We start from the raw sequence: 23941 nt of genomic DNA on the forward strand, positions 1-23941 counted from the left end.
TGATAAGTATATTATGGAGGTGGAGTATTATAGTGCTAACTCAATATCTAATTGCTAACTACAACTAAATAATAGCCATTAGATATTCAAATTAAGGGTCTAGATCATCAATCAAGAAATATTAATACGATCAACAAAAAACGTCAATAAAGTCATATGATTAATTCCATAAAATATCAATAGGGGTATTAATGTCAATTAACTACATATTTAGTTATAACTAACTTTTAAAAGAAATCCCAAAACTTTAAATTCATATAACATATATCAAATTAAAGATAATTTTATAAGGATTCCAACGATATCATATATGCATATGTTCCGACGTCAAAATTTGAAAAAAAATTCAAAATTTTTTCAATTTTTTCGTAAAGCAGAAATGTCAACAGACTATATAAAATATGTCAATATAATACATGTAGAATGTCAATATAAGCAATGGGTTAACATTCTTAAAGCATCGTGTTGACATTCTCAAAGCATTGTGTTGATATTTCCGAAACACTATATTGACATTTTCATTTAAAAATCCTAATTTGACGTTTTTTTTTCTTTTTTGATTTTATTAATAAAAACGAAAATTACACGTGGCAAATTGTAGACCACACGTTTTCTAAAATCCTATGGCCTTAAATTAGTTGTAGTTAGCAATTAAATGATGAGTTAGCAATTGATCACTTCCCTATTATGGAGTCCCTAGAAAGATTAGCTTGAACTAAAATATATGGAAAATGAGAACTGAGAAGGCTAATAAATTCATTATTTTGTTATTTTCTTAGATAAATATATTCAAATCAATGTTTAATACCCCCTCGGCCCTCCATTTCCAAAAGAAATACTAATAATAATTATTATTATTAATATCCAACTATTATTGTAATAAAGAATATATTGCAAAATATGACGAAGTTGCAAAAATATTAAAGATAAGATGTATAAATATAAATTATTGAATTTTTTACTTTATAATATTTACTAGTTGAACTTCATTGTTTTAGTAAGAGTAATTCAAGAAAAAAACAGACCAAATATGAAATGTAGAATGTATTAAAAGAGTAGATTTTTTAGATTTTTTCCACAGAGAATATTTAGCTCAACAAATATACCATTGGTCGTAGTTAATTTTAATTTATTTGAAGTGCACAATACTAAAAAAACTTATTTTAAAAAATATACAGTACTACTACTTTTTATTTTATGTCTATGCATTTTCAAATAGATTTAATTATCAGCAATCGACAATGTATCGATCTCACAATAAATTAACACGTGTACATTTAGGTTCGGAAGATCTTCAGGCTCGGATCCAAGCCTACACCAGACTCCGAACCTCACTGGCTTGTGTTACAGAAAATGCTTGGCCCCATATATCCCAGATTTTTTTATATGAAGTAATTATGTTAGCAATGAAAAATGTGGGAATAGTGTATAATTTATTGTACTTCCAACTTTATCATTATTAATTAAATGTTGAGTCAGACATCCAAATTTTGAATTTTTAATAATACACTGGCAAATAGATAAATTGCAATGATTCCCAATTTTAGACACAAAAATGATATCAAAATATAGTAGATCACTAAACTATGGTTAAAGTTTGGCCTATCCATTAGCTATAAAAATAATGAAATTTGAATTTATTTGTAATTATCTCATTAAAATCTGAATTTTCTTGGTATATAAGAAAACAATAATATTAGTATATAAAAGAGATCAAATATTTTAATTTGTAAAATTTGTAAACAAATGTAAATAAATCATTCATTCATCCATTGCAAATTGATGAAACTTCATGATTTTTATTAATTTGCCTCAATGAAAATAATATAGTACTTCAATCTCATCATAAGAGTCTCAATCTCGTGAAAGAATGGATTTAAATGTGTAATTAATAGAAAAATAGTTACAAGGAATTAGTTAAAATATTCATTAGTGACAAAATTAGTGAAATATAAATTTTATTTTTATATGATCAAAATGACAAATTAAGACTTTTAAAACAAAAAAAAAGTGTTTAATAAATGATAAGAAGATCTGGCTTTTTTAACAGTATAGTCCTTAGAAAGATATCCACAAGCATGAAAATCTCAAGAATGCCAAAAGCAAAGACTCAAACTTAGAAGAAGACATATACTTATATAGAAACCTTATATAGACCAACAAGCAGCAATATCACTTCTTCCTCGGGATCTCGAGCCTCTTGCGAAAATCGTCCTCCATGAGGGGAATCCCGTCCCTTAGCTTGACCTTCGGCTCCCACCCGAGCAACTCCTTCGCCTTTGTTATGTCCGGCTTCCTTTGGCGCGGATCATCCGGAGTGTTCTCCACCGTTATCACCTCCACCTTCGGATTTATCATCTGCAAGTTGGATCGTTGAGTATTTTTTCCGGATTTAGCCAATTTATGTTTTCAACGTCTCAACTTACCTCTTTCACTGTCTCAGCAAGCTCAGTCATTGTGAATTCACCTGATGGATTAGAGCAATAGAGCTTAATGAGTAACCTGTCTCGACCGAGGGCAACGGATTACATGATCAAACGTGTGTATATATACCTGGATTACCGATGTTGATTGGTCCGGTATTCTCCCCCTCCATCAGTCGAATAAGACCATCGACCTTTGGTAAAAGAAAATGTGTTATTATCGAAATCCATTCACATTACTAGAGTCGGAATGAGATTAACTGCATACCATGTCGGAAACATAACAGAAGCTTCTCGTTTGCGTTCCAGGCAACTGTACTGTCAATGGTTCGTCTCTGCAGTGGCAAGAGCAAAACTGTTTAAATAAAAACGCGTGTGTTTGTGTGTGAATCGGTGGAAAATTAGAATCGTTGGTAATGAGAAGAGGATTTGTTACCGTATTGCTTGAGCAATAAAATTACTGACAACACGGCCATCATCAATATTCATCCGGGGTCCATAGGTGTTGAAAATTCTCGCAATTCTGATTTCTGTTGCACGGTTCACGTTTTAAGTTACCGAGGTGAGACTCCTCACACACGATACATTATCTGCGAAAGTCGAGGTAAACAAACACTGAAAGACCGATGCTTACCAATGCCATGCTGCCTATGGTAGTCGAACATCAACGTTTCAGCCACTCGTTTCCCCTCATCGTAGCAGCTCCTAACTCCTGCAGCACCACATTTGATCACAATAACATTATTATGATCTATCTCCGGCGGTTACTTCCAACAATCCAATTCAATAAAGAGGTCATTTTTACCGATCGGGTTGACATTGCCCCAGTAGCTCTCATCCTGAGGATGCACGAGCGGATCGCCATAAACCTCTGATGTTGAGGTCAGCAAGATCCTAATTGTATGCAGTGAATTAACAGTTCCAGAAAAGGGAAAACGGAACTAAAAAAGTAAGACGAGCAGGTTTACCTTGCCCCCACTCGCTTTGCAAGCCCTAACATGTTTAGTGTCCCGATCACATTTGTTTTTATTGTCTGTTGAGCATCATCACAAGGGGATTAGGACATATTTAAACATGGTGTGTTGCTTTTGCGAAATCAACGAAAACCATTTTTATCCCGAAATTACACAATATACGGATAAATTACAGCACATGAGTAAAGAAACAAGCACCGACCTTCACAGGATTGTATTTGTAGAAAATTGGGGAAGCGGGGCAAGCAAGATGGTAGATTTGATCGACTTCAACTAATAATGGCTCCGTCACATCTGGAAATAATTGAAGTCAAGCAACAAATAAAATGCAGCTCACAAACGAGAAGATAATTCCAAAACAATTTCAAGATAGAGCATCTTGAAAAAGAAAAACTCATACTTTTAACCAATAGTTAAAATGCCTACCATGGCGAATAAGCTCGAATCTTGGATGCCCAATCCATTGCTTCAAGTTGTCCTTGGATCCAGTAAAGTAGTTATCCACAACAATCACCTAAATAGAAGCCATTAAAACTCATCCAAAATTAGTTTGTCAAAATATACGAACATGAGCAAGGATAATGTCCGTATGGGCTCACCTCATTCTTCTCGTTCTCCATCAGTTTGTCGACCAAGTGGGACCCAATGAATCCAGCTCCACCGGTAACCAAGATTCTCATGTTTGCCTGCAAAGACCATCCAATAAAAGCTAATTCAAAAATGCAGACTTCCATAATTGAGAAAAAACATAATTTCACGAAAAATCTGTTCAATACGGATATGCAGAAACTGACACGACCATTTTTAGCACCTGAAAAAACTTGGCTTTTCTCAAGGGCGAAGGCTCGGGAGGAGACTTTATGCTCGTATTGTTCTCACCACCATGTGATACTTCCTTAGCCATTTCCAAAATCCCTTTTTCCGATTTCTGAATCGAATAACAGTGAGATCGAACCAAAAACATAACAGATGAAGCATCAATACAATACATACTATATAACAAACACCTAAATTCAAGCATTCAACAACATTGTTTTATGAATAAAAATTGCAAATAGGAAACAAGTCTAACATTTCAAAAGATCATAAACACAAAAATAAAGGCATCACAACTGATTGAGACATTCACCAGCAAAACAGCTTTCAAATTTCAAATAAGATCCAACATCATATCAATCACAAAAGCCCAATTGCTACCAAATTAGAGTAAAATCAACATTACTTCCATGTAAATCACTCCAAAAATAGATAGCAACACTCCCAACAAATGCAAGTAGTACATTGATCATCACCAATCAAGATCCAATTTTTTCCAGCTGAACAACTCACATCATCATCCAAAATTCCACCAAAACATTACCAAATTGGCACAGATCTTCCCACAAAACAACCAAATTATCCAAATAAAACAAAATCATGTAAACAATCAAGCTCCCACCACCTCAAATTAGCAAAATTCCCTCACAAAAGAGTCAAACACAGCAACTAGAAAGACTAGACCTTTACAAAGTCGCCCCAAATTCCAGAACCAGAAACCTTCAAAACAAAGAAACACACACTAACCTTGCTACAGATTTCAAGATTTCACCAAAAGCAGTGAGCAATGCTATGAGTCAACAATTGAAAGATTTATATAGGCAGATGCAGAGTAACATGTGAAGGCGTAATCAGAAAGATTTCAATAAATGTGAGAGGGGAAGGAGACTTACTTCTCTAATAACTAGAGCTATTTATACAATATATTTTGACAATTCGCTTTCAGTCCAATTTATTGACACGTTTCATCTTCCTTAGTTGAAAATTTAGATGGATAGAAATTCTTGATTTACAACTAAGATCCACGCAGATATGTGTTGTATATCTATTTGATTTGGTAATCTTTTTCAGAATAATAAATTTACGTAATTGTATATTAAAACAAAAAAATTATTACTATTTACAAATTCTATCTTTTTACTAATTAAATAGAGAGAACAATTTTTTATTATTTGTCGTTTTTGCATTTTTTAAAATTTTTTTGGACCAAAAAATTATTTTCTAACCATAAGAACTATAGTATTTATTTATATTTTTTCCACTTCGGTTGTACTTGGTTTATTAATTTTTGCCATATTCCGAAAGAAAAATCAACAAAGTATGTGGCAAATAATCTTGTCAATGTTGGTGAGTGCCACATGTTTTAAAAAAGACGGAAAGATCATAAAGTTTTTATGTATTCGTACATATTTCGTAGTGAATTATTTTATGAAATTTTATCTGATATAACAATCGTGAAAGCAAGTGTATATCACTGCCATTAAGTTAAACAACACCATCTTTGACTCGTAAAATTATCGTTTAGTTAAAAACATCAACGTTAATATATAGTGTTCAAATCACACTATATTTCACTGTGAAATAAGTGGACACAAATTCAAACATAATAGGAGTACTAATTTTTTCTTATTAATTTTTTAAAGTTATGGTACAATGTAAGATTTTTTTTATATCAAAACAATTTTTCTTCACATTGATTTCAAACCATGAAACAAAATTTTGAAATGTAGTAATAAATTTACGAAATGACAGATAATATCGTAATATCATGTCAAAATGAAATATCTCACTTATTAGGTGGAGAAAGGAATAAATTTTAGACTAGCTTTGTTCCAATTAAATAGAATTATTTTATTGGACACAAAAGTTGAGATTTTTTTTTTAAATAAGGGGAAATAAAGATAAAATAAAACATGATAGAAGATACTACTACATTTGTCCCAACTAAGTTGAATCGGAATATTCATTTTTGGGTTGTCTCAACTAAGTTGAATCATTTCTTTTATTGACAAAAAACAAAAAATACAATCACCCTTACTTTATCCTCTCTTTATTTTTCCTAGTTTATTCATCTATTCTGCTCTACTTTTTAACACAATTTCTTAATCTTAGTGCCCAAAAATTTTGACTCTAACTCAGTTGGAAATTATAAGATATAAATGATATTATCATGTCTCAATATAAGTGAGATGTATTTAAAAAAAAAAATGTTTTAATCCAAGTGAAAATATTTTTTTTTTATAATAATTTAAATCTTTCTTATATTAACATCTTATCTTCTAATTACTTTATTCTTTAATTATCAATTATACTTTATCCCCTTTTTTCATTTAAACTTTATTTCTTTTTTATTTTAATACTATTATTTATAATTCACTAAAATCAATATCTATGTCAAGATAGTAGTACTACTAGTGGATCTTTCATGCATCAAATAATCATTAAAAAGTGGAAAATTTAGAAGGCTAGCTATATTAATTATTGTTTGCCGTTTATGAAATTAAAAGAGAAAAAGAAAAAAAATTCTCCATCCTCAATTCTCTCACTACATATACTCCTCTCGGTTTCCTTCACCTGAAATACTACCGCCGGATTTCTCCATCCTCCATTGAAGGAACAAGCTTCACACCCATTCCTGAAAATTGGTAAGCATTTTTTATAGCATATCTTATTCCTCTTGTATTCTAACATTGACTTAGAAAGATTAAGGTTGTAGTAAGTTGTCCTTCAATTTATGACTTGAATTGGGGGGATTTCATGTTAATTGGCTTTATGTGATGCTCAAACTTGTCTGCTAGAATTTATGACTTGAATTGGGGGTGATTTTTTCGAGATTGGAATGGAAAATTGATGCTATGGAATGCCCTATCACCTGTTCGACATAATTCCCAAGAGACTCCAAATCCTTCAACTGAGAAAATTGCTCTATAAATTAAAAACACATTTTAATAAACAAATACTAGTAGGTGGCGTTCGGTTGCCATGACTAATAATCATGAGACTATCCATCTAGGATTAAGTTATGGATTATTTTAGTTGGAGGGGGAGGCTATGGCTAATTATCATGAGACTATCCATCTAGGATTAAGTTGTGAGATTATTTTAGTTGGATGAGGGAGGCTATGACTAATTATCATGAGACTATATTAAGTTGTAGGGTTCAATCTTATGAGTCAAGCATCATACATATTTAATCATGGGATTTAAATCTTGACAACCGAACACCCCCGTAGTGTACAGATCCAAATTCAATCAAGAATAGATAATATTCATCTTGTTAGCTTGCATAGTGAAATGTGGTTTAGAAATCTACACTATAATCTAGTTTTATTTTCATTTTTAGGAGTATATTGATATATGGAGTTAGTTTTATTCAAAATTTAACTAATTTGATTGGTAAAATGTAAGCAGAATTCACACTCCAACAATGCTTCGTGTAAGACCTGCCGCTCTCTCCCTTCACTCTCCTTCTCCGCCGCTGCTCCGCCGCAATCCCCGCGCCCCTTTCTCCGTCCGAATGTCTTCCTCCGCCCCGAGCCAGATCATCGAGCACGTCGTCCTACTCAAAGCCAAGCCCTCGGCCGACCCCTCCGCCGTCAACGACATGATACGCAACCTCAACGGCCTCGCGACCCTCGACTCCGTCCTCCACATCTCCGCCGGCCCCGTCTCCCGCTGCCGCTCCGCGGCCCTCACCTTCACCCACATGCTCCACTCTCGCTACCGCTCCAAGTCCGACCTCGCCTCCTACACCGACGACCCCGTCCACGTCGCCGTCGTGGCCGGTTACGTGAAGCCCGTCGTGGACGACGTCATGGCCGTCGATTGGGTGGCGGAGGACTTCTCCGGGCCGGTGGCGGTCCCTCCCGGGGCGGCGCTGCGGCTGACGGTGATGAAGGTGAAGGACGAGAGCGGGAAGGGCGAGGTTTTGGAGATCGCGAGAGGGATGGAGGGGAAATTCGATGCGATCGAGCAGCTGACGGCGGGGGAGAATTTCTCGCCGGAGAGGAGCAAGGGCTTCTCGATCGCGTCGATTGCGGTGGTCAAGGAGCTCGAAGCATTGGGCGCCGTATCGGAGGTGGTGAGTGAGCACCTCGATGACGTGGTGGTGCTCGATTATGCGGTGCCGGCCTCTGTTCCGGCGGCTGCCGCCCGCCTTTAAGCTTCACTCGTTTTTCTTGCTCCTTCCGCCCTTGTTTGTTGATTATGTACCAAACAATGGTTGTTTTGTTCATCCACAATTCTAAATAAGTGGGAGAATTGAAGGATTGTTAAGAGTTATTTTCTGAAATATTTGTATGTGATAGTTTTAATTTCATGAAGATAATATCATGATTTGTATCGAATGAAACGCAGATATTCACCACTATAAAAAGAGAGATGTGATAAATTCAGTATTTGATTTGAGAGTGTTGAGGGACGGATGGAAATGGAAGTATATGACAAATTTTCAGAACATACATTCTTTAATGGAAGGAAGTTGCGAGTTAGAATTTTATTTTGGATAATACTGCGTACCACAAAAAATGTGGAAGAGAGAGGATAGAACCATTTTAATAGATAAACATATAATATACTAATTTATTTAAAAGAAACTAAAAATCATAAATCAGTTTTAAATGTGAAATACCTAATCACTTCTCTAAACTTTATTTCTCACTTATTTTAGTAGTATAATTCAATTCACTAAATATCAATACCTGAATTTATGTGTTAAACGTGCATGTGTAAAATGGACATAGCATCTATTATCAGTTGTTGATTGTAAATGCAGTAGTTGATCTTTTTATGTAGTACTACTATCAAATACTCCATTAAGTGGAAAACTTAGAAGGGCTACTACCTACATTAATTATTGTTGCCGTTCCTGAAATAATATGAAAAGAAAAAAAGAATACTAAAATGTAGGAGTATCAAATAAAACAAAATCATGTAAATAATCAAGCTCCCACCACCTTGAATTAGCAAAATTCCCCCACAAAGAGTCCAAGGCAGCAACTGGAAAGATTTTATATTGGCAGAGAAGTTGATGCAGAGTTACATGTGAAGAAGTAAACATTAAAGATTGCGGTAAATGTGAAGAAAAAAAAACTACTTTTACACAACTCGTACAAAATATTTTGACTATTCGTTTTCAGTCCAATCTATGACACGATTCATCTTCCTTAGATGAAAAATTAGATGGATACAATTTCTATATTCACACCTAAGATCCACGCAGATTTGTGTTGTATATTTGATTTGGAAATCTTTTTATAATGAAGTACTTAATTTCATATTAAAACAAAAAAACAAATCTATTTACTAAGTAAATAGAGAGTTTTGTATTTTTAGTCCCTTGAACATTGCACTAGATCCTCTACAATTTTTATACTTTAAACATATCATTAGACGTCCATGAATCTCGGAGTATAATTGATATAGCTACATGACTTTAATTTGCACTTTTTATGACTTTTTGGATCAAAATATCCCAGAGTATAAGAGTTACTTCAGCTGCACTTAGTTCATTTGTGAGAGAGATAGAAACACTTTTGATGCATTCGGTTTGTTCATTTATGTTAATGTTATACTACTCCCAAAGAAGAGTAGTCAAAGTATATATGAATATGGCAAATAATTTTGTCAATGTTGGTGTGTGCCACAAGTTTAAAAATAGGTGGAAAAATCATGAAGTTTGAATGTGTTTTCAAGTATCCTGCAACAAATTATTTTGATAGAATTTTATCTAATATATCAGTCGTGAAATCATATGTGTATGTCATCGCCATTAAGTTAAGCAAAGACGTCTATGACTCTATTGTATAGAGAAAATAATGTTCTTAAGTTAAAAATATCAACAATATATAGTATTCAGACAACCATATTGTTTCACGGTTATATAATTGAAAACCAATTCAAACATAGTACTAAGTTTTTCCTACTAACTTTTCTATTTATGGTACAAGCTAAAAAATTAATTTTCTAATTAATTCTATTTCAAGGTTAAATAAGTGAAAACAAATTCAAACATAGTAGTACTGATTTTTTCATATTTTTCTGGCAATTAATAACTCTCTTTCTATTTTACTTTTATTCTCTTATATTTTCATTTCTATTTTATTATCTCTTTTCCTATTAATTTTTTATTTACTCTCAGATAGTTTAATTTTGCTTAGCACTACTACATACCCTATTAAGAAAATTTCATTATAGTTTAATTGTTTGCCGTTTATGAAATAATATAAAAAGAGTAAGAGAGGAGCACTAAAATTCTCCATCCTCAACTAAAGAAAGAAGCTTCACACCCATTCCGAAAAATTGGTAACATTTTTTTTATTATATCTAATTTCTTGTATTCTTAGTGGAATTAAAAGATTAAAGGTGGTAGAAAGTTGTCCTTCAATTTATTACTCCTACTTGAATTGAGGCTATTTCATAGTAATTGGCCTTATGTGAATTATATCGGAGGTGGTGAGTGGGCCCTCGACGACGTGGTGGTGCCCGATTATGCGGTGCCGGCGCAGAAACCGGCGGCCTCCGGCAGTCTTTAAGCTTCTGCCCCGATTTTCAAACAATGGCTGTTTTGTTCATCTAAATAAGTAGAAGAATTGAACTACTATGTGAAATATTTGTATGTGATATTTTTGATCAATTTTCATGAAGATAATATCATGATTTGTATCAAATGAAACGCAGATATTCCCCATTAATGGCTCAGCCATTCAATCAAAAATGGATCATAAGATACTACTATATTTTTATGAAATATTTGAATATGAAAGTTATAATCAATTTTCATCAAAATAACGATTAGTATCAAATGAAACATCGATAATCACTATCGTCCATCAATGTCGTAGACAAACTCGATTTTGGATTGCCCAAGACAATTTTATTATAGTTGAAGTGACGATTTAGGCAACGGTTGATATCGAAAGCGGAATCCGTAGGATCGGATAGATCAAATAAGGCCGTAGGTGCTTGATAATGGACGAATAATGGAGGTGGAACTGCCACACTGTGAAGTTGACGACAAATTTAAAGGAGACAAAAAAAACAAACTTATGATTTGTATCAAAAAATCTTATGATAAGGGAAGTGGTGATCTATGCAACCGTGGATATTGAAAGCAAAACTAGTAGGATTGGATCCAGTAAAGAGATCATCACTGTGAGACGTGTCGGACAGCAGAGTCAATTTGATAGCTTAGCAATAGATGGCGAACGAAAAATGGAAAGTAAACCTCAATCCCGAAGGTTACAAAAAAACCGTTGCCTCACCGAGAAGTCGGCATCCATTGGTAATGGAAAATTGAGAGTAACAAATTAGTACAAAAAAGGAGTTAGAAAAATAGAGAATCTCGTTGACGATTGTTGACATATTTATACTAAAGGCCAAATTGCTAGAAAAAAATACTACAAAAATAAAATTGTCAATTAATAACCAAACATAAAAGAAAAACGAATCGATTACATAACTTTCATTCCAACACATATTATTGGTCTTCGATACATTTTTTTATATAGAAAGAGAAACACTCAAACTACCGAAGATAGTGAGCAACAGTTCAACAGAGCGACCATCAGGACTTTGCTACAAAACACATGTAAAAGCGCAAAACAAAACAACATCTCACAAGCTCTTCCGAAACCGAAGAAACCCCGACAAAACAAAAAACACATAACTGTAGATATAGATATATATAGGAGCAAAGCAATATTGCCCTATTTATTCTATGCTAGATAATCATTATATATCACCTAATGTTCGTAATGAACAATGGTGATAATACTCCTATTACTTAGGTATTTTTTTCATACTCCAATTTGTACCTTATAGACCCTTGACCAGCAGTCGAGTATATGGTGTGTAAATCAGGGATTGGATCATGCAATGGAAATTCATTAAGAGCCTTTGCTGCCCATGCATCAGCATCTTTAGTTTCTCCTTTCTTCTCCACAGCCTTCTTCACTTGTTTTTTACTAGAACTAGAATTAGAAGCCATTGCTATTTCTTAGTATTTCAAAATTTAGTATTTATGTGTGATATAATCTCTTCAAAGCATGCCAAGATATATATATATACTACTAACTCTGTGAAATAATTAAAGTAAGATTTTTATAATCAAATTTTAATTAATAAAATTATTATTAATATTATTAGAATATAACAGTGATAATTATATCATTATTTTCTTAATAACTTATTGATTAATAACAATAATCAATAATGTGATAGTAATAAATATGATTACTACTATAATTATATAAATAGAGTTATTTATTATTGTTATTATTATAGTAATATTATAAATAAATATAATTCATGATTTAAACAAAATAATAAAAATTGTAATAATCATTGTTATTATTGATATTTTTATTATTATAATTCACAAATTAAATAGTAACATATTTTATTATCTTAAGAAGTTATAGATCAATAACAATAATAATATCATTATAATTATAATTGCAATTATTTATTATTATTATTATTATTATTATTATTATTATTATTATAATTAAGTACTCACTCCGCTATAGTAGAGGCTTTATTTTGAGTACGTGATTAAGAATAGTGTTAACTCAGTTAAGTGAAAAAAAATATATAAAAAAGAATTATTATAAATATGGAGCATTTAATTTCAAAACTATATTAGAATTTGTTTAATTAGTTGATAATTAAGAAAATAACAGTAATAGTTAGCATATCATTATAATTCATAATTTTGATAATTATTTTCTTAATAATGTATTAATTGATGACATAATATTACAGTAATAATAATATTGCATGATAGTAGTAATACATATGATTGCTATTAAAATTAAAGATATTTACTATTTAAAACTTTTTAAATGGATTTTTAATTTATAAAAAATATTAATAATACAAATAATAATTTTTTTCATTATGATGATCTAAATAATTACATTTGAATAATTCAGAAGTTTATTAATAACATAATAATGATAATATTATAAATATAATATGGTTTAAATCATTTAATAACAAAATATTTACATGTCATATTTACAGGTTATGTAAAATTTTAAAGCGTAGTGCTAGTTCGATACGCCAAATTTGGCATGAGGCTATTTTCTCTCATGTATTAATAATAAGTTACTAACATAAATCCTAAACAATTAAACTATTTTCCACTTTTTCACCCATCATGCTAACAAAAAGTAGAATTTCGATACGAACACCAAATTCAATTACTCCCCTCTTATTTTAGGAGATTTTATTACTTTGATTTTGAAAGAAAGCATAACAATTTCTTCCATCGCTATTTTAAGAAATAGAAACTTGTGAGTGACAAATAAGAAAAAAAAGAGTTAGAAAAATTTATTTATAATGAAGGCCAAATAATTAAAATTTATTTACTTTTCAATATTGCGTTTTTGTTGAATATTTCAAAACTACAAGGAAAATATTCGAATTCAAAACTTAACATGTGTGTACAGTGTGTGAATATACTACTAATCAAATATTGAAAATAGAATTGGCAGATGATAAAATGAATATCTATCAATAAAAAACAATATCCCAATATCTTAAACACAATGAGAATGTCATTGTGTAACAGTACAAAGTAAAGGTAATATTTCAAAACAAAATGTTCTAAGTGATTTACTTTATGCTCTCATTTAAATATAGGGCTCAATGATTATTGATTCCGGAACTTGCAAGCAAAATTTTCCTAAGTTGATGAACAAAAGAATCATCATAAATCAGTCATACCTTGCAGCATGCTGTCAAGGTCCAGGGTTGCGACTGCGCGCTTGTTCAACTCTCCCAGGTTGCAACAGAGCTTCTTCTCTGCATTGATGGCGACAACATCTTGCGCGAACATGCACTTCATCCCTGCAGTCACCTGGCATACGCATCTCCCGATCAGCTGTATCAACGCCTAATTCTATAACGAAACCAACAAAAACAGGGCCGTGTTGTGTAACACTTACATTGTATATTGCATTTCCAATCTTCATCTTCACAGCACCACTCTTATATACCAACATTTTCCCAATCAATCCTTGTGGCAGTGAATCCAAAGTTGTGAGGTTTTGAGATTCTGGGGCTTCTGGATCAGCTAACTGTGCTATCCCGGGCAGCATCTTTGGTAGCTGAAGGAAGAACATATTATTCTCCGGACTTTTGTCCTGCCAACAATATCATGAAAGATCACAACCCAATATCAAGGGTATGCATATTTAAGATTCATCATGCAACAAAATATCAACCAAAAGGCCGAGTTCTTGAGCTGCATTTCTTGGATTTTCTTCAGGTACGGGTGTCCCTTCATCTCCATCAAATTCTTCTTTATCAAGAATTTCTACAAGTTCATAAAAAAAAATTTCATAGATGCAGTACACAGTAGAAAGGTAATTCAACAATGTAAACATAACGAAGGTATACTAGCGAATCAGCTGCCTACGTCATACCTGGATTTCCTGCATAAGGTCTTCTAATGGGAAGTGTTACAGGATAATTCGAGTAGTAATTCTGCGGTAAGGAAAAAGAAGCTTAAACATATGTAGAGGACATTATTAACCACCAAACAAGAGCTTTGTTCACAAATTGCTTACCCACGGTTCTTTATATTCTTTCCCCACTTTGGGAATCCCTGCATGTGAAACACTATTGTTAAACAACATCATTCCGCTTTTGTCATAGTGAAAAAATTACACGTTCTTAGGACTTGCCATCGGAAGATGTGCCATTGGAAGGATGATATGACTTGAAGGTAGATGCTTCTGCAACACCGAATGCAACTTGGGCAAGTTGAGCTGGAATCAAGAAGACAATTAGGATTAAGCAATGATCAGCATAAACTGTTTGTGGTGAACAACGATCCTAAATAAGTTGTTTGATTACTAAAATTTACTAGAAACAACTTCAGAAGCATCACAATTAAATTTCCAATACAGACACTATAAAGAAGCTATATATAAGCTAAAGAGATGATTACCTTTCTTTTCAGGCTTCGGCCTACCTGAAGATGTTTCCTACAATAAAAATAAATCATTTCTGCATAAGTTAACAAGGTATGCACCACATCTACAGACTTTGCCATAAAAATAGTGAAAGTCGGGAATACATGAAGGCGGCGCAGAAGATACTCTGCCTTGGCCTCATCAATGTCGCCTTCTTCTTTCTCACTAAACCAAACATCAGAAATCATCAAAGAGGTTTAACTAAAACTGATTCATACGAATCAAAACACTCGAGGATTAAGATGATTACACTTTAGGAACGACTTCTTTCTTTACTTTCTTGACAGGAGCTTTTGGCTTATATTTCACCTAAGAAAGGGCAATCAAATCGAGGTCTATTTAACACGATGATCACCAATTTCAACAAACATATTCGATTGATAATACACAGGTGCCCTTACCTTCCTAGGCACCTTGGCAGGGCCAGCCAACGGATCAAGATCCATGACGCTTACACTTTTGATCTGAACAAGATTGATTTAATCAAATACACATATTACGTTCATGCTTAAACCAAACAGGAATGCCCTAAGAAAGAGTTCCAATATCCCAACACACAATCAGTGAGAGAAAGAGAGTGTTTTCGCATTGTATTCAATTGCAGATTGAAACAGAGCTGCTTCTGCATTAACATGTAAAATTGAAGCTGATGCAATACACAAATTGAAATAAGTTAATCAAGGCGATCACAAAAAAGATTGAATTAAATTGTCTACAATAATAATCAATTAAAATTGCAGTGTATTCAATTGCAGATTGAAACAGAGCTGCTTCTACATTAACATGTAAAATTTCAGCTGATGTTATACAAAAATTGAAATCAATTAATCAATGCGATCACAGAGATGATTCAATTCAATTGTCTACAATAATCAACTAAAATAATTCAATTGATGGGAAACAGAGAAGGCCTAATCTCCGCGGCGACTGATGGAGAGAGGCAGACGAACAAGTATCAAAAGAAATACAAATCCAGACGAATAAACAGGTTTACAGCAATGATTTTTTCACAGAAATAGAAATCCCGAGGAATACAGAGCTTAAACAGCCAATGCGTATCATAATTGATCCGAAATTCCAACTTCAATCACACAAAACATACTAAACTTACTTCTACGCTTTGTCACTGAAATTCACGAAGATGGTGATGGAGGAAGAATCAATTTCTGGAGAAGAAACAACAGAGACGAATTTTTGGAGGCGGCGAAATTCTGGAACAAGACGACGTCGTATTGAGGCGCGGTTTCATAAATTAGGTTTAACTTTGTTAATATAAGAGTTTCACTTAATTATAAATATAGTTTTTTTTTATGGAATTCTTTATTTAATAAAATATATTGAAGATTTAGTTAGGCTTTGGGCTTTCTTAATTTTATTATGTATTTAGGTTAAAAAACGAATTTTTTTTAAATTAACGGTAAGTTAGCAAAATATGTGTAGTTTAACTACTCTAATTGAAATATTAAATTCAATTCAGATTTGAATATGATGAGAATTATTTATCATCAAAATTCAGATTTTGGTTCAATTATATATTTTTTTAAAATTAAAAAAATCAAATTATATCTAATATGTAAAAAATTATTAAATGTTATATTTAAATAAAATATGTTAACACTGATATTTATTCAAATATTCTAACCTAAGTACTATATACAATAATAGTAACTTCTAGTACTTCGTATTTTTTATTTTATTTTTTCCTTCAGACTTTCTAATATTCTGAATTGATTTATGTTTATATTTTCTCAAAATTTGAATTTTTCGAATTAAGCAAAAAAGCTGATATAAAATTGAATAACCACCCCTACTTAGGTGCATGTGAAAGCATATTAAATATGTAAATACTTAATTTTAATTTTTTTTGAAAATACACTGTAGTCGGCCCAGCCCAACCCACCATGACCGACAGTTGAACTTAAGTCGTATTTTATTTTGGTCCGTCACAAATTACTTAAATATTATCCCCCCAAAAAAAAAACTTCCAATCTTACTTATTTTGTATTCATTCATATTCCTCCATTTTATCTAACTTCTAACTAACTAAACCCAACTTCCATAAATTTCGTACCTAAAATGAATGACACTAATAATATCAGTAGGAGGGAGTGATGATTACGAATTGCACTCGCTCATAGATAAATGGTCAATAATTAATGATACTACATATATTAATTCAACTTATATACTGAAATAAGATACGGTATAAGACAAGAAAATATTGCATTTAGTTCACAATGCATGGGGCTGACATTTATATTCATCTGTTTTCTGAATCTTTGCAGATCAGAAATAAAAGCGTTTCATTTCTCATGTGATTATTTTCCAGAGACAAATTAAATTATCCTAGCTAGTCTTGTGCAATATTTTATACCGTATATTTTCGTTTACTTATTGAAGTACTAGTATCATTTAATTTTGAATTGAGACAGTGACAAATGGAGACTGGTCCTTAAAATTACTGAATTAACACATTTTGCATTTACAACTTGGGTGCATTTATCTTGTTCAGCTACCTAGTTACTCCCTCCGCCTCCGATTAAGAGTCATACTTTTCCATTTCGGTCCGTCCTCAATTAAGAGCACACTTCATTTTTACCATAAATGGTAAGCAGGTCCTACATTCTACTAACTCATTTCACTCACATTTTATTATAAAACTAATATAAAAAAGTGGATCTCACGTTTCACTAACTTTTTCAACCAACTTTTCTTTATATTTTTTAAAACTCGTGCCGATCAAAGTGGTACTCCTAATCGGGGACGGAGGGAGTACTTTCTATTACTTTAACTCACGTGTTTTTTTCACGGATTTTAACAAATTAATTGATTGTGATGTAAATAGAATGAATGAGTGAAATGTGAATTTTACTTATACAATAGTTTATAATGTGTGAGCGGAATGTGGATTATACTTATAAAACATACAGTGGGTCTTAATTAAATGGACATTTGATCCAAGACGACATGTATCAAACAGTAGATGGACGACATGTGGCGGAGCGGCGGTGGAGACGTTCGAGTTTTAAGGGTTTTATCTTGAACTTTCTTTTGCAATCGAGAAAGAACCGACAAATTAGAAAATTCAAGAATATGAATTCATTCGACTCTATTACATATATTTTGAAACACAAATTAGCGTTTCTTACTAAATAAAAATGCTCTTAGCCATCGTTTTATAGTGAGGAAACGTGCGAGACCTGACATTACGTTGTGGTCGCACCTGCGTCTGCTAGCTAAAGGAATGAGGATATTGTTGTGGTCTAGCTTCTTGTGATGAGCTTTGTATGGTAAGTTCGTATCAACATCCAAAATGGCAAAATGTGATGGGTGAAGTGAGTAGTAGTATTTTTTTTATTTTGTTATTTTGTTATAGTTAATACAATGTATATTTATTTATTATTTTTATAAAGTTTTCACAACCTCGTAAATGTTTAAGGAATGTTACTATTTTTTTCTTTTGGCTTTTGTTAAATTTTCACAATATTAATATATTTTTTTCTTTTGGGGTTTGTTTGACGTGTAAGTATAAAGAATTGGCATCTTTGGTTCTGGAAAAGTGTAGGACTAATTAGGAAAGTTTTTTACATTGATGAAATGTGGGCCGATCAAATTAAATTTCGTTTTTTAAAAAGTTTAAGAGGAGCGCATTGCCCATCCCATGTAGGCCATGAAATAATTAATAAGACTAGGTAAAGTTACAACAATGTGGAACTACTATGAAATGGAATTCTTAAAAAAATGGTAATGGAAGATGATTGATTAATAAATTGTTGGAGTAAATGGAAAAAATAAGAAATAATATTCAATTTTTCTCTAAGGTGATTGCAAAAAATAATTTCTTCCACGTATTGTATTGTTGGAGTAAATGGAAATAATATTCAATTTTAAAAAATAATTTGTTGATAAAATTATATATGAACCTATTGTTTTCTTCTTTTCTTCCAAAAACTCATGAGTAATTTCGATTGTTTTTATTTCATTACATTTTTAAGTAAAAATTAAAACGTCAAATACCTCTTTGCAATCAACCTAAGTTTGAAACATGTAGTAGTAGTATAATAAAAGAGTAATGATAAACAACTAAATTTTGTATAACCAAAACTAGATGATATTAGTAATTTTGATATGTTAATTAAATATTGATAATAAAATACAAAAAAGAATTGAAGTAAAATTGAATTGTAATTGCCCAAAATTAAAGGAGGTAAAGGTGGTGGGAGTGAGGTGACAGTCATAAGCAAAGAAAAAAGTGGTGGAAACAGTGAAGTTAGTGGGGTTCTGAAATTGGAAGTTCAGAGCTACAGATACAAGGATGTGGTAGAAAAGCCTGCAAAAGTCTCTGCCAAAAAACACACTTGAACCAAAACACATCACTGCAACTATCAAGTGAAATGGGGAGCATCTTTTCTTCCCCACACAAAAACACACCTTTTTACCTCACTCAATGTCACACCACCATAAATTCTTTTTTCCTCTTCTTTTTCTTTTCACTGCTCATTTTTAGCCTAATTAATTTCTATGGAATCACCTCAAACATGGTAAAATGATGCTCCACCCGTCTAAACTGAAAAGAAAAGTGGATCATCTTTGGTGGAAAAAAGAAATATAGATTTTGATACTCCCTTCGTCCTAAAAAAAAGAAGACAAACATGTTAATGGTCCGGATTCTAATATACAATTGAAAAAATAAGAGAGAGATGAAAAAAGAGAGAGAGAGAGAGACAAAAAGTATTGGAAGTAGTGTTAATAGACTGCGAGCTTCATATTATTAGTTGTGTGTGATTGATTGAAACCTTTTCATATATAGACTTGGTCTAATTTTGGGTGCGGTCTAAAATGATAAAACTAGTCTATTTTTTAGAACGGATGGAATACTAGTAATTGGTAAAATATGAGGAAAAACAGAAAGAAAAAGTAAATAAAATATTGTTATTAAATAATGATCTCTCTGTCACACAATAAGAGTCACATTTGGTGTAGACAAGAGTTTTAAGAATTGTAAAAAATAGTAAGATGAAAAAGTTAGTGGAATATGTGGTCCACTTTTTTATATTGGTTTTATAGATAGTGAGTGAAGTTAGTTAGTGGAATGTGGAATCTACTGACCATTTATGTTAAAAGTGAAATATGACTCTTATTGTGGGACGGCCAAAATTGCAAAAAATGTAACTCTTATTGTAGGACGGTGAAGTAGTACTAGAAAATAGATACTATATGGAGTATTGTTTTTATGGGACGATAAAAACAGAAGAATTGTACTCATTCTGTCCCATAATAGATGACACATTTGGGTAATGACACATGATTTTAGGCAATGTTATTTTGTGTGTTAAGTGGAGATAAAAAATAGTATATTAATATTAATGTGAGAGATAACTTTTTTTTTTAAAGTAACATCTTTTATAGAACAAACTAAAAAGAAAAATGTGACATTTATTATCGTAAACTTATAATTTCTCTTCTCATATCTTGCATACACAATTCGTAACACGTCATTAGCTTAATACAACCACCAAATCTTGCCGCCGGCCATTGGATTGCAATTTACGACGGTACTTGCTAGCTAGTGTATGCATACACACGAGATAATGTACATCAAAATGTTTATTTATTTTTTTATGTTATGCATTCGAAATAAGTTCACGGCCAAGCTTTGCCAAATTCATGGTAGTTATGATTCGACGACAAATTGAAATAGTAGTGACAAGGACTTGAGATTATAACCATAGAAAACCTGAACTATTTAAATTGAGTGATATACTACTAGGTAAATCTCATTTTAAACGGATCTCTGGTTCGAAAACAAACTTCACATAAAAAAAAATATTACTAGTAGAGACTACGTTTTATAAATTACAATCGAAAAAAAATAGATGGACATTTATATAATAATCTACACAAAATTGACCGCAATTTTGACAATAAAAATTGTTGATTTTGAACCGTAGTCCGCAGACAGTTCTTGTTCGGATTGTCGACTGCAACAGGCGTTTATTATTGTTCGCTTTGGGTCAAGCCTGCACGGATTTGTTTTTGGGTCATTCCCAAAAGGCCTCAAATTAATTGTGGTTGGATATGAATTATATAGACCTTCTAACTTCCCTTAGACTCCCGATGTGGGAGGAGTGTTTGTACTTAAGCGTTCTTAAATCGGGCCCCACATGGAATCTTATGGTTATGCATAAAATCAGAATTTTGCCAAAATTAGATAATTCACATAAATTTATAGTATATGATGATGGAATATGCAAATTTTAGATAAACAAGGGGTGCCTAGAAATAGTTACATTACACTAGTTATTCTCAACATTATTAGGTTAGTTCTTTGAAGTGATGAGAGTGAGAGATGTGCAGTCAATTTCTTGTGATGATAAAAAGTAAAAACATATGGCAAAATTGGCAGGTGGCTTTCAAACAAGAAATACTAATGAGAGAAACACAAAACCAAACAAATATTACAATGTAGAATACCAAAATCCAACAGATTCCCACACACTACACTTTCCACTCAAGGAAAACTAATAAAAACTGTGTCCCAACCACCCTCACCACTCCCCTCCATTTCCTTCATTCACTCTGCACCAAAACAATATATCAATTAATTGCAAGGAGAAAAACAAACATGAAAATGCATTTTGTCTGATTTGCAAAATGGCATTGGTTTATCTGGATCAAGAATCTTTACCATTTTTGTGTCACAAAGAAGTCATGCAGCGAATTCGGAACCGATATAGACAGGTGCGTCGGCATTTTGTCGTCGGTGGTGTCGGTGTCTTTCGGTGCCCACTCGTCGATGAAATGGTGCATCACTTTCTTCGGCCGCTCCTCCGATGTGTAGTACCGGTCTTGCTCGTATTGGCGGTAGCTCTGATCGGAGTGGTACGCGGTGTTGTTGTTGTGTTTCAATGTCTCGGACGAGAAAAAGTCACTTTCGCCTTTAATCCCGAGCCTACACAAAAGACTAGCCTATTAGAAGAGAAAACTCGTTTTATCTTTAAATCCCACATTTTTGTTGCTTTAGGCAACTCATGGGACTAAGATATTTTTTACACAGATTACACCGAAGTTCGTAATAAAATATACTCCATCTGTCCCAACCTAACGTGAGCAATTAATAAAACATTCATAACATAACGTATACATTTCCTGTTTTAGCAAAAAATAATTTTTAAAATCTATTCTATTTTATTCATTGCGTTTAGCTTAATAAAAATCATTTTCTTTATTCTTCAATTAACTTGGGACGGAGAGAGACGTGTACCTGCAGTCTTTAAGCGGAGGGTGCGAATCGAGGAAAAAGTTCGCGCTCTCCGCGGCAGGCCGGGTAGAGGGGAAATGCGGGTAGAGAAAGTGCGATTCCGCGGCCGCGGACGCGAGGTAAGAAATGGGAGCCGTCGACGAGGAGGATGCCGACACGTTACGGCACGACGAGGCTGCCGCGGCGGCAGCGGAAGTGGGCGACGGAATTTCCACAGGCTTTCTTGAACGGTTTCGGCCCCGGTGCATGTGCCTCTCGCAGTACTTCGAATCCGGATACGCCTCCTTCGAGCACCTCCACTTCTTGCCGTCCGTCCTCCGGCACCGCCCCGGCTCCGGGTCGATCTTCCGCCCGAATCCCATGTGGAAGCTGTTCCATCCAACTGCACCAATCCACTCGTCAGCAAAAAAAAAAAAAAAAAAAACACCAAGATTTCACGCGAAAAAACCATAAGTTAACAGAAAAAACCAAACCAAAAACTGGCCACGCCACTAACACAAAAAACGAAACAAAACGACACCAAGATTTAACGTGGAAAACACAGTAACCAAAATATCCACTAGAGAAACACAAATTAACACTATTCCAATCGCAAAAAACAAGAAACAAACAGGGCACACGCATCGAAACAAACGACACCAAGATTTTACGCGGAAAAAAACTCAAAAACAAGCACCGATTTCAATCAGAAAAACAAAAATTGGAGAAAGGGGGGAAGAAAAAACAATACTATGCTGTGGTTGGTGGATGAGGAATTTTGAGGAGAGAGAGGAATCGAGGCTTGTCCTAATGGTGAAGAGGAGATCTGGAGGAATGGGCATGCCAGAGACCATGTACTTGAACACAAGAGCCTGATGCTCAAGCTCCTGCCATTGCGAGGCCGTGAATGGAAACCTTGTCCCACCACTACTCCTCCCGCCTCCGCCACCGCCACCGCCACTCATCATCTTCTTCTTCTTCCTTTTACTGAGAGAAAGAGAGAGGGTAGGGAAGGTGTTTGATGAAAGTACTGAGAGAGAAAGAAGAGAGGGTTAAAGAGTGAATGCTGAGAGAGTAGGTATATTTATTTCAGGGACCATTTGAGTTGCAGAATCTTCTGTACATGGATAAAAACTAATGGTTCTGATCACACTGCTGCTGCAACAACACTCTCTTTCTCTTTTAATTTTTGAAAAAAAATGTGTCTGAGCGTGTACTGTGCATATATTATGACTACTGCAGCGGCAGAGGCAGCAGCAGGAGCAGGCTCTGTGGGCATCTGCTGACACTGGTGCCTTTATGGCAGCCCCTGCCTCTGACACATACACGGAAACCCATAAACTAAAGGCACAACAAATTAACATTGGTTTAGTGGTGATTTAGTTTGGTTTTGATTGTACGGTTATTACTGCTTTTTTCACTGCATTCTCTCTATGCTTTTGCTTTCTTTACTCTGTGAACGCCCACTTACTATTTTCACCTTTCTCCCTCACATGAACAGCACTA

At 33.4% G+C, this 23941-nt stretch overlaps 3 protein-coding genes and 1 pseudogene across 4 annotated transcripts; 1 reads left to right on the forward strand and 3 right to left on the reverse strand.

The window, feature by feature from the left end:
- Positions 1 to 1992: 1992 nt before the first annotated feature.
- LOC125196930 (UDP-glucuronic acid decarboxylase 6-like) lies at positions 1993 to 5100 on the reverse strand. The gene is made up of 13 exons (XM_048095596.2): positions 4961 to 5100; positions 4209 to 4325; positions 3997 to 4083; positions 3824 to 3911; positions 3600 to 3691; positions 3392 to 3456; positions 3229 to 3317; positions 3058 to 3135; positions 2860 to 2953; positions 2692 to 2758; positions 2554 to 2617; positions 2427 to 2467; positions 1993 to 2358 (listed from the first exon to the last, which is right to left on the reverse strand). Exons 2-13 carry the CDS (start codon positions 4299 to 4301, stop codon positions 2173 to 2175), a joined length of 1044 nt encoding a protein of 347 aa, XP_047951553.2. The 5' UTR covers positions 4302 to 4325; positions 4961 to 5100; the 3' UTR covers positions 1993 to 2172.
- A 1607-nt stretch (positions 5101 to 6707) lies between these two features.
- Positions 6708 to 8512, forward strand: LOC125196149 (stress-response A/B barrel domain-containing protein UP3 pseudogene; annotated as a pseudogene). The gene is made up of 2 exons (XR_016128658.1): positions 6708 to 6858; positions 7625 to 8512. The product of XR_016128658.1 is annotated as a stress-response A/B barrel domain-containing protein UP3 pseudogene (transcript).
- A 5221-nt stretch (positions 8513 to 13733) lies between these two features.
- On the reverse strand, positions 13734 to 16435 carry LOC125196551 (RNA polymerase III RPC4). The gene is made up of 11 exons (XM_048095113.2): positions 16307 to 16435; positions 15597 to 15659; positions 15446 to 15504; positions 15300 to 15360; positions 15171 to 15207; positions 14905 to 14988; positions 14788 to 14825; positions 14644 to 14704; positions 14443 to 14534; positions 14164 to 14361; positions 13734 to 14075 (listed from the first exon to the last, which is right to left on the reverse strand). The coding sequence occupies exons 2-11, from the start codon at positions 15639 to 15641 to the stop codon at positions 13926 to 13928; spliced, it is 825 nt and encodes a 274-aa protein (XP_047951070.2). The 5' UTR covers positions 15642 to 15659; positions 16307 to 16435; the 3' UTR covers positions 13734 to 13925.
- A 5167-nt stretch (positions 16436 to 21602) lies between these two features.
- Positions 21603 to 23662, reverse strand: GRF6 (growth-regulating factor 6). The gene is made up of 4 exons (XM_048091179.2): positions 23187 to 23662; positions 22460 to 22838; positions 21884 to 22147; positions 21603 to 21774 (listed from the first exon to the last, which is right to left on the reverse strand). Coding segments are annotated over exons 1-4 (861 nt in total). The 5' UTR covers positions 23404 to 23662; the 3' UTR covers positions 21603 to 21773.
- Between the last annotated feature and the right edge of the window lie 279 nt (positions 23663 to 23941).

The sequence above is a fragment of the Salvia hispanica genome, chromosome 4 (genome assembly GCF_029641045.1).
Source record: "Salvia hispanica isolate PSC_SH4W2 chromosome 4, Shi_PSC_v1, whole genome shotgun sequence".
Lineage (NCBI taxonomy): Eukaryota > Viridiplantae > Streptophyta > Magnoliopsida > Lamiales > Lamiaceae > Salvia > Salvia hispanica.